This window comes from Gracilinanus agilis, chromosome 3 (genome assembly GCF_016433145.1).
Source record: "Gracilinanus agilis isolate LMUSP501 chromosome 3, AgileGrace, whole genome shotgun sequence".
NCBI classification, from domain to species: Eukaryota; Metazoa; Chordata; class Mammalia; order Didelphimorphia; family Didelphidae; genus Gracilinanus; species Gracilinanus agilis.
Genome location: NC_058132.1, coordinates 345975467 through 345993152, shown reverse-complemented (window position 1 = coordinate 345993152; position 17686 = coordinate 345975467). Strand labels below are relative to the sequence as shown.

Genomic DNA, 17686 nt, shown 5'->3' with positions numbered 1-17686 from the left:
GATATAATTTGTGTCTTAGGATGAGTGAAGGATTGGAGAGTAAGTTTTAACAAGAAGTTATTTTGATCAGAAGAGGGAGGAAGGGTACCTGACAGACACAAGGGAGATAAAATAATGGTGTAGAGCAGTGATTCCCAAAGTGGGCACTACCGCCCCCTGGTGGGTGCTGCAGGGATACAGGGAAGCAGTGATGGCCACACTTTTTTTGTATTACATTCTATTCTGAGTTCAATAAATAGTTTCATAATTTCCAAGGGGCGCTAAGTAATATTTTTTCTGGAAAGGGAGTGGTAGGCCAAAAAAGTTTGGGAACCACTGGTGTAGAGAAAGACAAAGAACAGCTAATTGGTAAACTTTAGGTGCTTCACAATTTTGTGAAGGCCCTAGCCAAGCTTTTAAAAATATGTTAGAAGGGATTTTATGGGTCATCTAATTCTATCCTCATCAAATGAGGAAACTGAGACCCAGAGGGAAGGAAGTGACTGATCCAAGGTAACCCAGACAGTCAGAAATCAAAGCATAGACCATCTAACTTTTAGTCCAATGTGTTTTCCATCACATCCTAGGTTCTAGAACTGGAAAGTGTCCTTAGAGGTGATCATATAACCCCACTTTGGGAATCACTGCTCTACACCATTATTTTATCTCCCTATAATGTTACATATGAGGAAACACAAGTTCTAAGAGTTAAAACAATTTGTCCTGGGTCACACACCTAGGGCAACTAGGCAGCACAGTGGATAGAGTTGGGAGGATGTGAGTTCAGATTCAGTCTCAAACATTTACTGGCTGTGTCACCCTGGACATGTAACTTTACCTTGTTTGCCTGTTTCCTCATCTGTAAAATGAATTAGAGAGGCAAATGGCAAACTTCTCCAGTATTTTTGCCAAGAAAACCTCAAATGGGGTCACAAAGAGTTGGGCATGACTGAAATGACTGAACAAAGAACTGGAAGGAACCTGAACCTTCATCTATTTCTAATTTTACATTTGAGGACAATGGGGGCCATGGACATTAAGTAACTTGTCTAAAGGCATTCCATTTCATTTTTTAACAACTTTAGGTTATAGCAGAAATCTGTTTCTTCTGTTGAGCTGAAATTTGACTTCCTACATGCTGTAGAATCATTCATATTATTCTCTTTAAAGTGAGTTGGTTGGATTAGGTAGCTTGTGAGATCTCTTCTAGTCCTATTTCTTCAGTCCAAGAATCTGATGATACTTCCTCAAATTCTTTATTATGACTTATTGTTTCTAAATACAAAAGAAAAGAACAGGATGAGGGTAGGTGTCGAAATCTATCTATCATCTCCACATAATCTGATAAGGACAGCTTAGTTGATAAGAAAATAATGGGACATGGGAGACGATGTTGATTGTTAGCTCATAGCTGCTTCTCCGAAGTGCCATTGACTCACAAATTTATAATATATGAAAATTCAAACTTCCTTTCACCAAAAAGCACAAGGAAAGTTTCCCACAGCTGTGTAGAGCTGCATTTTTAAGATAGACAACACAACAGTCTTAGAAGCTTCAAGGTGAAGATAAGAACCAGGCTGGACTTTCAGCTATATTTGTTATCACCAAGCCAAGTCTGAGAATACTTTTCTCAGGGACGAAATGCCCCAGCTAAACTAAGGTTTCAGCCTTGGTTTGCCAAGTATCTGCATTTCTGACCAAAGGGGAAGAATGTTAACCTCTTGACTGTTGGTTTGCTAAGGACTGAAAGCTTTTCAATAAGAAAAGGTGTAGATCAGAAAAGGAGTCAAAAGAAGAGTCTCAGATTTTTATCTATTTGAGATTGTTTCTCTTATTGGCTTTTTTTTTTTTAATTTTAAACCCTTAACTTCTGTGTATTGACTTATAGGTGGAAGAGTGGTAAGGGTGGGCAATAGGGGTCAAGTAACTTGCCCAGGGTCACACAGCTGGGAAGTGTCTGAGGCCAGATTTGAACCTAGGACCTCCCATCTCTAGGCCTGGTTCTCAATCCACTGAGCTACCCAGCTGCCTCCTCTTATTGGCTTTTCCACAGGTAGGAAAGCCTGGCCACACTGACCACCAATAAATAATTCTATCAGGCAGGGGAGCAGCAGGGTCATTCATAATTGGCCATGATGTGGATGTGGGGGAGAGATGGGGAAGGGAGTTGGGGAAGGAGGAATGGGATAGGGTGGGTATGGCCAAAGGGAGGCCAGGTCTACCCCTTAGCCTAAGAGTGAGGGGCCAGGCCTGACTGGCTTCTGGGATTTAGAGGAGTTAGATAGACAGATAGCAGGGTCTTGAGAGAGGAGCCCAGAGGGAGATTCAAGGTAGTCTAGCTAGGGACATGATTCTGAGGAGGAGAAGGAGGGCCCAGTTATTATAGTAGTAGTACTAGTTGCTGTTATTATTGCTCCTGCTATTGTAAAAGTTGTTGCTGTTGCTGCTGCATACTGGGGACTGTGTAATTAGAATCTGTTACCCTAAAAACTACAATTCCCAGCACCCCACTTACCTGACTTAGAGAGGATATAAATTTGGTGTAGCCTTGCATCTTGCTCTCTTGTCTTCCTGTCAGGGCTTTGATAGAGTGGGCTTTTTAAACAGGCAAGGAGAACTTAGTCACATAGTCTTAATTTTGTTAAATAATTGTTTTTTTTTTACCTCTATTTCCTTTTTATTCCTTCTACTTCAAATGATTATTAATAAACTTTATAAAATTAATACTTGGAGTTGCTGGATTTTAATTTAAGTTCTACAGGATTGACTAAAAAATTGTGGTTTATGAATGTTACAAAATATTTTACAGTAAGAAATGCTGAATGTTAGGAATTCAGAGTAATACAGGAAATTTTTTTATGAATTTCATGCAGAGTGAAGTAAGCAGAAATAGCACACCATAGATGCGATAAGCTAGAATAGATGAAGAATTCACCAAAAGAAGGCTGATCTTTGAGGAATGGTAATGACTGTTTTTCATCAGGCATAATGATGAAGCACATTTTTTTCTTCTTGGAAGAGAAGTAGGACTCTGGGTACAGGATGCTTCTATACTTTCAGATAAGACCAATCTACATATTTATTTTCCTTAATGGTTTTTCTTTCTTATGCACATTATGTACATTTTGTTATCTATATTTTCTTTGTCATGTACATTATATGTATGGTGGGGAGGGAACAGGAGAGACCATTGAGTGATATCTGGAAATGACTGTGATCCAAAACCAAAAATAAAATCAATAGATCAATAAATATTGAGCTGACAGTCTTTTTCTCCTTGCTACCAAGTCTTGTTTCCTATATTCAGCCCTAGTACAACTGATTTCTTGAAACTAAATTCAGGACTTTACATTTGTTCTTGTGAAATGTTACCTTTTTGGTTTGGGACCATTGAGATATTTTTGAATGAAGATTCTTTCATCCAGGGTCTTAATTTATAATCCCTCCCAGATTGTTGCCATTTGTACTTTCACTAAGGATACTTTCTATGTGTGGTCATCTAAATTATTGATAAAAAATGTCAAATAGGACAAGCAAAGATTAGAGTCTTAAAGCATGCCACTAGAAAGCTCTTTCCAAGTTGGCATCAATTCATTAATTAGCATTCCATGGCCACAAAAAAATGGTCCTGGAAAGTATACCTTCATTCCTTTCCAGGCTCATCTTGACTCTCTGGACCTCTTTCTCCCATGTCCAACAGCTTTTTCACCCTGGAAGATGCCTCTCTCTCTGCTGCTCCCTCATCTTGATTGATAAATTCCTGGAACTTCCATTTTAAGGAATTGCCCAAAAAGACCATGCTCATTCTTTTCTCAGCTCTGCCCCTGACTCTTTAGGTTTTTTCCTCCACCATTCCTCTACTTGGGCACTTTCTCCTCTCTTCAAATCCCACTTTTCATTTTCTTTTATGCATTAATCTTCTATTAGAATGTAAACTCTTTGGGACAACTAGGTTGCTCAGTGGATAGAGAACCAGGTGTGGAGATGGGGAGGTCCTGGGTTCAGATCTGACCTCAGATACTTCCTAGCTATGTGACCCTAGGCAAGTCACTCAACCCCAGTTACCTAGCCCTTACTGCTCTTCTGTCTTCAATACTCAGTATCAATTCTAAGTCAGAAGGTAAGAGTTTTTAAAAAAATGCATTAGGATCTCAGAATCTGACTCCTGGTTCTGCCTGTACAATTTAACTTTGTTTCCTTTGCTATAAAATGATGATAATAATAGTTGTACTACCATCCTGAGAACCAGGTGAAATAATCTTTGTAAAGTATTTTATAAATGGCCTTTGTTACTATTATTGTTGATTTGATATGGACCTATCATTTTAATCAGTGGGAGGGGAAGTCTCATTGCAGAAATTTCCTCCTCTTTGCTGACAAAAAACAGTCTTGGAGAGTTCCCTGAGGACATTTGGAGGTTAAATGACATGCCCAAAGTCATATAACTAGTATGTATCAAAACTTGAATTCAGGTCTTCCTGACTAAGGTTTAAGCATCTATTCACTACTTCATATAGCCTTTCATTATTACTATTATTAAAAACCTATCTTAACAATATTCAGATCTAATCCACATTTGTATATCTTGCCTTACAAATTGTCAAAATAATTTAAATAAACATTGATTGTCATCTATGATAATAACTCAGTTTCTAAACTTGTAGTCTCCTGATCCTAGCATTTCTTCCATGTATATTTATGTATGTCCTGTTGCCTCCCTTCAGGAAAATGAGGCAAACAGGTTAAGTGACTTGGCCAGGGCCACACAGCTAGTAAGTGTCTGAGGCTGGATTTGAACTTATAAAGGTGAGTCTTCCTGACTCCATTCTGGTGCTATACCTCTCTGACACATAACTGCCCCCTATATATCTATATCTAAGTTCCCTGAGTGCACAGCTTGTTCCAGGCACTGTATTTGTATCCAAATCCTCATGCCTACAAGGATTTCAGAGGACTTGGCACAGAGGAGCTACTTACTAATTACTCATTGATTGATCCTAGAAACTCTCTGTACTATTATTTTTACTACAATAATCACCTCTTTGATTCCACTAGGGCTAAACATTTGTAGAAATGAATTTTAATAAGGTAAAGTTGCATTTTTTTATAGACCAGAACAGGACTATGTTGATTCTGCAAGAGAGATAACTATAGAAAAAGTGGAAATTGATCATTTATCCTGTTGGCATTATCTCTGCGAAACCAGAGTGACCTTCATGCCACATGAAGTAGAAGAGTAGGACTTTTGTAGCCAGTCATGACCATCATCAGCACCAAAGTATTTATTGAACATCTGCTATATTCAGGGCATTAAATCCCTATCCTTGAAGGGTTTACAGTTTAGAGGGAACCAATGTATAAATATTTACTTTTACACATATACACTATAAGCACAATTGAAATAACTAAAAAACAACTATCTAAGTATCTAAGTATCTATCTAAGTATCTAAGTATCTATCTATCTATCTATCTATCTATCTATCTATCTATCTATCTATCNATCTCTATCTATCTATCTATCTATCTATCTATCTATCTATCTATCTATCTATCTATCCTCTCTGTCTGTCTAGCTGTCTATCATTTCTCTATCATCTAAGTATCTATCTATCTCTCCATCTATCATCTTTCTACCTATTTATCATCTCTATCTATCTATCTATCTATCTATCTATCTATCTATCTATCTATCTATCTATCTATCTATCTATCTATCCTTCTCTCTGTCTGTCTAGCTGTCTATTATTTCTCTCTCTATCATCTATCTAAGCATCTATCTCTCTGTCTTTCCATCTATCATCTACCTATTTATCATCTCTGTCTGTCTGTCTGTCTATCTATCTATCTATCTACATTAAAGAAATAAGGGAAGAACTTATTTCACAAAAATTAAAGATGGAGAAGTTGATTAGAACCCTATCATGGAAGGCCTTGAGTATTAGACTAAAGAACTGAGATTTTACTTGGTTGCCCATAGGTAACCTTGAAAGATTTTTGAGAGAGAGTTGACATGTAAACAATGGTGCTTCTGCAAGATTAATCTAGCTGTCCCCCAAAGTCAGAAAAACTTGCATGCCCTTTAACTCAGGGATACCAATGCTAGATGTATACCTCCAAAGTGAAGAAAGAAAGAGGGGAAAGGACCAAGCTATATAAAAATATTTATAGCATTACCTTTTTTATAATAAAAACCCAAGGTATTCATCAACTGGGGAGTGCTATTGGACAAATTCTGATGTAGAAGTATAGTGGAATATTATTGTGTCATAGAAAATGATGGGGGCAGCTAAGTGGCTCAGGGGATTGGGAGCCAGGCCTAGAGACAGGGGCTGCTGAGTTCAAATCTGAACTTAGACACTTCTAAGCTATGTGACACTGAGAAAATCACTTAACTCCATTGCTTAGCACTTTCCACTCTTCTGCCTTGGAACAAATATACAATATTAACTCTAAGCCAGAAGGTAAGTGTTTAAAAAAGAAAAAGAAAAGATAAAAAAATGACAAAACAGATTCAAAGATATCTTGGGATTACTTGTGCAAACTGATTCAATGTGAAATGAGAAGAACCAAAAAGACAATTTTTTCAGTAACCAAAACATTGTAGAGAAAAGCAGCTTTGAAAGATCTGAGAACTCTGCCTGACTAGGGCAATGATATACCACTACTCCAGAGAACTAATAATGGAATATGTTGTTCGCTCCCAGACTTCTAGAGAAGTAATGTGCCAGAGGTGATGTGTTCCTCATCTCTCTCAGACATATATTTTCTGACATGGCTAATCTGTGAATCTCTTTTGCTTGAGTAGGTTTATTTGCTGTGGGTAAAGAGCTAGAGAGATGAGTGGTAGTGAAGCCAAAAAAAAAAAAAAAGAGCATCAATGAAGCTTTTACGATCATTCACACAAATGAACAAAAGAAGGTTCAGAGGAAACTGTAGACACAAAACAAAGCCTTGAAACTGTTGTATTTTTTAAGTACCTTAAAAAAGGAAATAAGCTAACTGTAAGGATTTGTGGTTTCATATAACATCTTCTATTTCCATTCTTTGTATATGGAATCGTGCATTTTTGTTGGGGTTTGTCAAGTTCAGGATAACAAATAAAAACAGATTAATCTGGCAGCACTATGCAGGCTACATTGAAGAAGGAAAAGTTGAGAATCTAGAAGGCAAACTAGGAAACTACTGCAGAAATCCTGGAGTATGGTACTGATGACCTGAATTAGAGTAAAGATAGTGGAAAGGGTGAATTCAAAAGAAGTGAAAAAAAGAATAGATGGGACTTGATCATTGACTAAATATGGACAGAGAAGAATCAGCCAAAGATGTCTCTAAGGTATTAAATTCAAATCCAATTCTTCATTCCAGAATAACTGATAACTTACTATGTTCCAGGAACCCATGCTAAGTGCGGGGGAGAAAAAACAAAACAAGAAAAAAACAAGAAAATGAGGTCTTGCTTCTTACGTTCTCTCTGGGAAATGTTTATACCAATGATAGAAATAAGGAAGTCCTGAGTGAGAGCTGGTTTAATAGTGGTAAGGAAGAGGAAGTAGATGAGTATAATTTTGAATATTTAAGCTAGAGGTGATAAGAATTAGCAGGCAGAGAGGTGAGCTTGATGCTCTAGAAAGGGGATAGGACTTTTGATACAGACTTGAGAATTCTACTTGTAGAGTGATAACTGAAGTTATGAGAACTAATGCCCTGACCTTTGAAGAAAGAAAGAACTAATTTTCTTTTTCCTGACTGAAAAATCTATTTAATTCTCATCATTTTTTATTAGTTCTGAATATTGGGAGTTCCTGGGAGTTACCACCTATGAGCACATTGCATTTCTAGAAAAAAGAGTAGAGTTACTTGGCCAGACCAAAACCAGTGCAGGCAGTCTCAGTCCTCAGTGACTGGCCAGCTGTTTCCAGAGTTACAAAGTTAAATATCATGTTGACTGAAAAATAAAGGAGATTTAATTCCTCCCCACCTCTTTCAGCATTTCACTCCATTAAGAGCTATGGAAAGCACACTCAGAGAAGCTTGCATGATCATGTATTATAGGGTTACAAAGAGGACTCAGTGTTTTTCCTGATCTTTCCAGGACAATACAACCCAGCAATCAATCAATAAACATCTATTAAGTGCCTACTATGTGCCAGGCAAATTCTCTTACTTTGCCAAATGGAAAGGATATATAGTTGGGATGAGGAGATCCTAATCTTTCTCTGGACCCATGTAATGACAAGAAGATTGCTCCTTCTTTTTTTCAGGAAGCCACAGAACCAACAGCTGAGAGTATTTGCACAAAATCATTACTTTCTGTTGTGGGAATTTCAGGTCCTGGATCCCCATAATATAATAATTTGAGATAAAACAACTACAAACTTGAGAGGTCTTACTTCTTCCTCTTAAACCACTAATGAGTACCTTCTGGTTCTCTGAAATAAAGATCATGGGAGCTTCAACTGAATAGAGAAGTAAAAAATGTGAGCAAAACTTTGTATTCTACACAAGCTAAGACTTTTCAATATACCCTCACATCCTTTCCTCCATACCTTCATTATGCTGTTTCTCTGATCTAGTACCTTCTTCACTCTCCTCAGATTATTCACTCATAAGACAAACACAGATAACTACAATACACAATACAAAAATGTTTATTTTCCTTGACTATATGTATTCGTTACAACTGTTTTGTTTTTCATATTTTTCCTTTGATTTTCAGTAGCTAGAATCATGGACTATTTGCAAGTTGGCCAAGAGGTGCTTTTATGTAAAGATAAACAAAAATGTATTTAAGCCAAATAATGGCATGAAACCATTATGATTAAAATTCTCTAGAGATTGTATCTTAATTTATAACTATTTATTAAATAATAAAAAATAGAGAAACAGAAGACACTTGGCCACAGGTGGCCTGCTGCCTTCTCTTCTGAGAGCCAGAACACATAGATACCCGCTCTGGATTCCCAGGAGAACAGCCCCTGCTTTGTCCCAGTATGCCAACTTATGCTTTTATTGATATCCCTTTTCTAAGCCTCTTTGTTTAGAGCACTCTCTGGAAAAGAGATGTCTTCAGGAAGCAAGGAATCACAAGACTTTTAGAATGGCTGCACAGTGTGAATGTCCACTTTTCTCTGCCACACTATCTTTTTTTTGTAATTCATTTTTTTATTTGAAAATTTTTATTTAACTAATTAATTTAGAAGATTTTTTCCAGGGTTACATGATTCATGTTCTTTTCCTCCCTTCCTCCCACCCCACTCCTGTAGCCTTCTCTCTCCTGTAGCAATTCCACTGGGTTTTACTTGTGTCATTAATCAAGACTTATTTCCATATTATTAATATTTGCACTAGAGTGATCATTTAGAGTTTACATCCCCAGTCATATCCCCATTGACCTATGTAACAAAGTGGTTGTTTTTCTTCTGTGTTTCTGCTCCCACAGTTCTTTCTCATAAGTCCCTCAGAATTGTCCTGAATCTTTGCATTGCTGCTAGTACAGAAGTTCATTACATTCAGTTGTGCCATAGTGTATCTGTCTCTGTGTATAAGGCTCTCCTGGTTCTGCTCCTTTCACTCTGCATCAATTCCTGGAGGTCGTTCCAATTCACATGGAATTCCTCCAGTCTGTTATTCCTCTGAGCACAATAGTATTCCATCACCAACAGATACTACAATTTGTTCAGCTAGTCCCCAAAGGATTTTCCCTCATTTTCCATTGTTTTTGCTACCACAAAGAACTGCCACACTATCTTAAGAAGTTTGTTTATAGATTTAAAAGCTTTGTCTCCACCCTTATTCACAAAGAGAACAGGGGAAGAAGTGTGTTGCAGCTTAAAGCTTAAGATTATACTTCTTTTCCCCTTTAAAATTCAAAGGTTGTCTTGGGGTGCCAAAAAAAAAAAAAGGTATAGGCTAGTGTTAAATTTCCAAAGACAAAGGAGTCCTTTTGCACCATTTTTGTTCTATATCCTACTCCTTGAGGGTATACCAATGAATTCTGACTCCCAAACTCTTCCACAGAGTACTGCCTATAAGTCTGATATTTACTCATCCATAATTAGTATTTTGCCAAGATCACACTTATTTAGTTTAGTTTGTGGCTCAGAACAACTCAAAGAAAAGGGTCAGAATCAAACTCAATAAAAATTAGTATATATTTTACTTCCTTTTTGTTTTTGTGACCCATCACTTAAGGCCTCTCTCTCTCAGTCATAACTAAGATGATGGAAAGTTGGTTATATGGCAGAGATGTGTCACACTGAGACTAGGGGAAGCACAGAACATGAAGAAGAGACAGAACACCAGACCCAGGTCAGAGAGGACCAAGGCAAGGGCTGTTGGTCATCACTAGACATTATAAGCAGTGGTCACAAGGATCCCAGATACCAAAAGTCAGGGCAAATGGCAAACAGGTTGGCAGGCAGGATCAGAGAACATGAGGGATAACGAGTAGATAGCAAAAATAGTCTATAGATCAAGCAAGTCATCAGAGGCAAGCAAGTGGGTAAGAAGCAAGAAGATTGAAGAGGAGAGGGTGAAAAAATTGAAAAAAAATAGGTCAAGGCTCCAGAAAAATGGATAGATTATTAGGGCATTAAAGACCATGAGAAGGCTTTGATACTAAGGCAAGGCTTGGGTCTAGGTAGGAGTTTTTTAAATGTTCCTTAATGATAATAGCCAACACCAGGTATGGAAACCTCAAAGGCCATAATTGAGAGCAGGTAAGTGAATGCAGCTTAGAAAAGGAGAGCAAGGAGGCAGCAGGTGAACACAAATTCTGACAATCTGTTTTATTTTGCTTGTGTATTGATTGATGTTTTATTGATAATTTTTACAAAGCAGTTACTTCCCAGGAACTATCTCCTTCTGGCCATGGGATCTGCCCTTATAACAAACAAGAAAAGTTAAAACAAAACCAGGTCATGGAGTAACTTATGACTGACAGTGCATGCATCATTCTATACCTATATTGTGCCTCCTTTTCATAGGGAAAATGACAAATGCACTTTATTCTCATTACTCTAAATCAGTGATGGGCAAACTACGGCCTGCAGGCCAGGTGCGGCCCCCTGAAATGTTCTATCTAGCTGGGTGACATTATTCCTAATCTGACAAATACAGTGAGTAGGATATAGCACAATGAAATTTCGAAAGAGTTGCCTTAGAAACAGACTGACAGATGAGTATTTCCTTTACTTTGACCCCCTCTTTAAAAAGTTTGCCCATCACTGATCCAAACCAAGATTGCTCATTATATTTAAAATGACTTCTGATGTCTTTTAGTATTATTTTCATTTATAACTTTATATTTCATTTATAAAATTTATATAATATATAATTATTTATATTGCTTATTATTTTATGTATTATATTATTGGTATTATTATATTAAAAATATAAAATTTATAAAAAAAGAGAGAGAGGAAAGGGTTTGTGTGTGTGTGTGTGTATTGTTCCCGGTTCTACTTTCTTTACAGTGCAGCAGTTGTTTATATGTCTTTTCATGTCTCTGAATTTTTCCTATTCATTATTTCTTATAGTACAATAATATTCTGTTACATTAATGTGCTACAATTTATTTAGCTATTCTCCAGTCAATACCATCCTTCTCCACCCCTACACACATGCACACACACGTACACACACACACACACACACACACTCCAAAAAGTGTTGTGAATATTTGGTATATTGGGGGCCTTTATTTTTTGGTGACCTATATTATTTGGTATGTTGTCTTCAAAGTTTCTGGTGTGAATGGATGTTTATTTCTGATCAGACTAAGCCATATTTATCTGCAATGCCTTAATATCAAAGCTTCCTAATTGGTTTCCCTTATGGCCAAATCCATTTTTCTAGTTACCCTGTTTCCCAATCATATTATCATTCATAACTCTTTCCTCTCTTCCACCCTCACCACCCCATATTTAATAAGTTGCCCAATTCTAACAATTCTACCTTCAAAACATCCCTTACATTGACTCCCTGCTCTCTATTCACATGGCTACTAAACCACTTCATTCTCTCACATGCTTTCTCTTGAGCTATTGCAATAGCCTCCTTTTCTTTTTTTTAAAAAAACCTTACCTTCCATCTTAGAGTCAATACTGTGTATTGATTCCAAGGCAGAAGAGTAGTAAGGGCTAGGCAATGGGGGTTATATGACTTGCCCAGGGTCACATAGCTAGGAAGTGTCTGAGGTCAGATTTGAACCTAGAACCTCTCATCTCTAGGCCTGGTTCTCAATCTACTGAGCCACCCAGCTGCCCCCCCAGAATTTTATTTTCTTTAAAAAAATTTTAAAGACTGGATCTCCCTATTTCACCCAGGCTGGAAGTAGAGGGACTCCTCATATCAAGAGCTCATTATTGATTGGCCAGTAATTTTGACCTGTTCTATTTCTGACTTGGGTCCATTTGCCCCTCCTTGGGCAACTTGGTGGCCTCTCACTCATACTAATGCAGAACTTAGTATAGACAGCTAATCATCATTAGCCTTACAAAGCTCAAAACTTCTGAATTCAAGAAATATGCATATATTTGGGGATTTTGTGTTACCTTACCTAGCTGTAGAAGATTTTATAAAGCACTTGCCTCATAAGTGTATGAGGAGGCAAGTAGGACAAGTAATACTTATCTTTATTGCACTGATGAAGAATGTGGAGGCTAAGAGAGCTTCAATGATTTGTCCACAGACAGATGGCAGAGCCAGACCTCAAAACCTTAAATCATTCCACATCCCCTTGATGCTCTAAAAATATAACATTAGAACAATATTTACCAAATTAATTTGGTCATATAGTATTTTAGAATTTGATAAAGTCAAGGAATCCAAGCAAGATAGAAGAGGGTCAAAGAATTTTGGAGCAAATGAGTCCATTTTTATATTTCAAAATTTTTTCACGTAGCAAGCTGGATGTAATTATATATAATTTCAAAATTCATAATATAGCTATATATTATTAAGTATTTTTGAGGGAGAAATACTGCTAACAATGAAATTTTCTCATTGAATTGCTCTTTTCAATAAATGGCACATGAGAGTTTAACATAACAGAGGTTGGGAAATATTGCTTTAAGGGAATAGAATCAATTAATCATGATGGAAGGAGAGTTTCCCTGAGCGATTCCCATCTTAAAAAGGAGATTAGAAAAGTCATTTTTGGTTTCTATAGCTAGCAGTGTTAGTATAGGGTAGTTTATTAGATATTCCATCAAATATAAAATTTCCCTAAAGGCAAATGGAAAAGCATGGAACATTTGCTTTCAATTAGTGGAATCAGAAATCGGTCAACAAACATTTATCAACTTAATAGTTATTTGTTCCAAAGGCCATGCTGTGGAGCACCTAGTGCTTCATCAGACACTAAAGACATCATGGTCATTCACCGCATTCTGGAGCCATCACCAGTCGTCCTGATGTTTGTTTTGCCATTGGACTTCCATGAACCTAGAAGAGAGAATAAGGCTGCTGTAAAGGCTGGGCAGTTGGGGTTAAGTGATTTGCCCAGGGTCACATGGCTAGGAAATGTCTGAGGTTAAATTTGAATCCAGGACCTTCTATCTCCAAGCCTGGCACTCTATTCACTGAGCCACCTGGCTGCCTCTCTGTGAGTTCTTGATCTAGGGTTGGGTCTATTGAATTACATATGGTTGAGTTTCAACAGACTGATGTGGGACTCATTGTGAGCCCCCTGGGAAGTTCTGCAGCTTCAGAGTGACTGAGCTACTTAACTCCTCTTTGGTCTTTGTTTTCTGCCCTGGCTCTTCCACTGCAGACTTGGGGGAGAGGGAGGGACAAAGGATAGAAAGAGTTTCCCCTCTGTTCTTGAGCTCCTCGTGAATTTATATCCAGGATTAATTCCTGCATTCCATTCATAGCTAGGGCATCTCTCATTCAGAATAATGACTCTCTGCCCTGGATTTGTGATCTGAAACTGAGAAATGGGCAGCTGAGTTACCAGCTGGCACCTATTCCTGTCCCCAGTTTTGGATCAGGGGTCCTTTGTGGTCTTTTTCTGCCCCAGTGGCTCAAGTTCTGGTATTTAGTCTTGTTCTTCTTACTGTCCCTCAACTCTAGAATATTCCCCACCACATCCTTCCCTCCTAAGCTCCCCACCAGCTTCTTCCCCAGTGTCCATAGACCTCTCTATCTCCTATGCTTCTGTAGGCTGGAAAAATTGCTTACTGTCACATTTTGTTGGTTTCCCCAAACAAAATTTGTTTTTTTGTTTTTGTTTTTGTGGAGGACTTGTATTGGGCAAGCTGGACAAAAATGCTGACTCTTGCTCTACCATCTTGACTCTGCCTCCACAACAATAACTTTCTTTAAAAAATTTTTTATTTAAATATTTTATTTTCCCAATTAAATGTAATGACAATTTTCAACATATGTTTTCTGAAATTACATGCTCCAAGTTGTCTCTCTCCCTTCCCCCTTTTGGAGATGGTAAGCAATTTGATCTGGATTATACATATATTATCATACAAAACATACTTCCATATTGGTCATTGCAACAACAATAACTTTCAACTACATTTTAAGAATGCTTCTATACAATTTGATGGAATTGCATGGGGCCTGAGGAGAAGTGTGAATGAGTAAACTAAGACATGGATCTGAGCTGGAAATCAACTGATCTTAAAACATAAAAGTCAAGAAAGCAAAGTTACAAAGTCCAGAAACTCTATCTCTGCTGTCATCAGCCTCATCCTTCCATATTTTCGTCACTGTTCTCACCTCTCTTTCCTTTCTCAGGTAGTAAAGTCCTATGACTCATTGCTCTGGGAATTTCTCTCACTTAAACCCCACACTGCGGAGGTGTTAGGTGGGGTTGTTCTCCCAAGAACATTTGCATGTCAATGAGAGACTCTTTGAGACTGAGAAATTTTGATGAGCCCTTAGTGGAATATTAGATATTATAGCGGTGGGCCCAGGCAGCGGGGGTGGGGGAAGACATTGACTGATCTGAGGGACTTTCCTTGTACCCCTCAAAATACAGTGTAGAAGCAGCTGCCCTTATGAATTTTGCAGAGGAGATGCCTGAATCACATAGGACTTGAAACTGGGTAAGCTAGAATCATCATCATCAACAACAACATCAACATCAACATCAACATCAACATCAACATCATCATCATCATCATCATCAACAACAACAACAATAGCAGCAGCAGCAGCAGCAGCAACAACAAAAACAATAACAACAACAGCAACAGTAATAACTACAGCAGCAGCAGCGACAACAACAACCAACTACCACCACATAGAATTGTATGGGGAGTGGAGCAGGAGAAGCTTAGAGATCATCTAGTCCAGAAGCGTCAAATCTATGGCAACAGGGTCCATGTGGCCCACAATAGTAGGGCTTGGCCTGAACCTAATTAAAATGTCATTGGAAAATATTTAACAAAATAAATAAAACCACAGTAAAATATCAATAATTTTGTGATTTTCTAAATCAATATGAAGCCCATAAATATCCTTATAAATAATTTGGTGGCCTCTATTTCTGTTTCTATTTCAGTTTGACACCACAGCACCAGTTCAACTGCTTCATTTTAGAGGTAAAGAAATGAAGGTCCAGAGAGATTGGAGAGAGACCTTGCACAGGATCACAGAAGTCAGGCAAAACCCTAAGCTAACCTTCCACCTTGAGAGTAAATCCCTTAGAAACATTTCTGACAAATGGCTGTTGCTATTCTGTCATTTCAGCGTGCCTAACTCTTCTGGACCCAGTTTGAGGGTTTTTTGGGTCAAAGATACTGGAGTGGGTTTCCATTTCCCTCTCCAGTTCATTTTACAGATGAAGAAACTAAGGTAAATAAGTTTAAGCAACTTGTCCAGTCACCCAGCTAGTAACCGTCCAGATTTGAACTCAGGAAGATGAATTTCCCTGATTCCAGGCATAGCATTCTACCCATTGTGCCACCTAGCTTTTTGAAGAAGCTGGGTTCAAATCCTGCCTCTGAAGCTGACCTGGGGGAGAGGAGTGAGAATGAAGAGACAATAATTCTGAAAGGTGGGCAGGATGATAGGAAAGACAAACTTGCTGGACTTCACAATTTCACCTTCTTGGTTTATATGTTCTATGATCAACTAATTCCTAGCTCTGATCTGTGGTTTCAGCACATTCATTCACACATTTCTTTCTCTTCAGGCCACCCTCATTTTAGGATTTCCATATGTGTCCCATCTCTTTTGACTTTTGAATTTTGTCCTGCCACTAGACTTTGATGACTCTGAAAGAAAAAAAATGAGGCTGCCAACTTTGTGTGACTCTGCCTTACTTCAATACAACTCATGCACAAGTGAATATCAGTCTGATGTGGGAGAAACACATCCAAGTTTGTCGCAGGGTCTTGCCCCATAGGAGACTCAACCTCCATTCAATCCAGAAACAAGAAAAGAATATTTTAGAAGAAGAAGAGTTTTAAGGTGGCATAATAGCCTGCTGGCAGAATAGTCTAAGGGCTAATCAGGTAACCTTAGGGCTGATGGATAAGCCTAGAGGCTAATAGAGTAGCCTCTTTGGAGCTGGTAGTATGAAATCACAGCTCTACTGAAGAGTGGTAGCTTCCATTGTAGAGTGGCAGCTTCCACTGAGGAGTGGCAACTTCTACACCCTGTGGATCAGGGTTGGCATATTTATTGGGGTCTGGTAGCTTAGCATCTCCCTTTTCAAACTCAGGTGGAGGTATGTTTTGGGGTTTGTTACCATAGGAAATAAGGAACAAAAGCAAGATTGGGGGATTATTCTGAAATGCCAAAGTCCCTAGTGTGCAAGTTCCATGTTCTCCCATTGTCCACCTTGTCGTCATTTGCCAATGTGGACAAGGTCTTAATGCCCTTCTAGAATGAGAACATGGGGGTGGAGGAGGAAGGAGATGGGACACATTTGAAAAACACAATAGGTAATTAATTATTTCTAAGAACAATGTAATTAGCTAATAAAACAGAGTAGCTACAAAGCTGATGCCCAGTACAGAATGTTACAGATCCAGTACACAGAGAGGACAATTAAACAATCTGCAATTCATGCTTGACTAATGCTGATTTTGCAGTTAATGTTTAACCAGTGTTAACTGAGAAGTGCAAGATTTCAGAGTAGGAGGGTCCCATTCCTATTATTACTCCTTTACTGCCCACTGTCTGCCCACATCAACTCTTATGATGTTATTGGTCCTCTTAAAAAACGAAGGATGAACAATAACAACACCACCCATCTCCTTGTCAAATTATGCAGCTTCCTTCATAGAATAACCATTGAAAGTTAGTGTTGGGGCAGCTTGGTGGCTTAGCGGATTGAGAGCCAGGTCTATAGGCAGGAGGTCCTGGTTTCAAATGTGGCCCCAGACACTTCCTAACAATGTGTCCATGGGTAAGCCACTTAATCCCCATTGCTACCCCTTATCACTCTTTTTTCTCAGAACCAATATATGGTATTGATTAAAAAATGGAGGATAAGAGTTTTTAAAAAAAGAAAAGAAAAGAAAGTTAGGGTTGTGTCTGCTGATTTCTGGAGAAAGAATTACTGAGATCACTCTGTACTATAACTAGACTGAGGTTAAAAAAAAAAAAGGATAGGATAGAGAATTATCAGAGAAACAGAAACTAAGCTGTTTTCTTAGACCAAGACATGTACACAGTGTCCATAATCCCTGTGTCCCCAGAACATCAAGTTTGTCTGTTAATAATCACCAGACCTA

General features: G+C 38.1%; 1 protein-coding gene across 1 annotated transcript in view; it reads right to left on the bottom strand.

The window, feature by feature from the left end:
• The window catches only part of CD80 (CD80 molecule), a 75836-nt gene that overhangs the window by 33209 nt on the left and 24941 nt on the right, over positions 1-17686 (bottom strand). The window contains exon 2 of the mRNA XM_044669172.1: positions 1533-1556. Coding sequence (XP_044525107.1) covers positions 1533-1556 — 24 coding nt within the window. The remainder of the gene's footprint in view (positions 1-1532; positions 1557-17686) is intronic.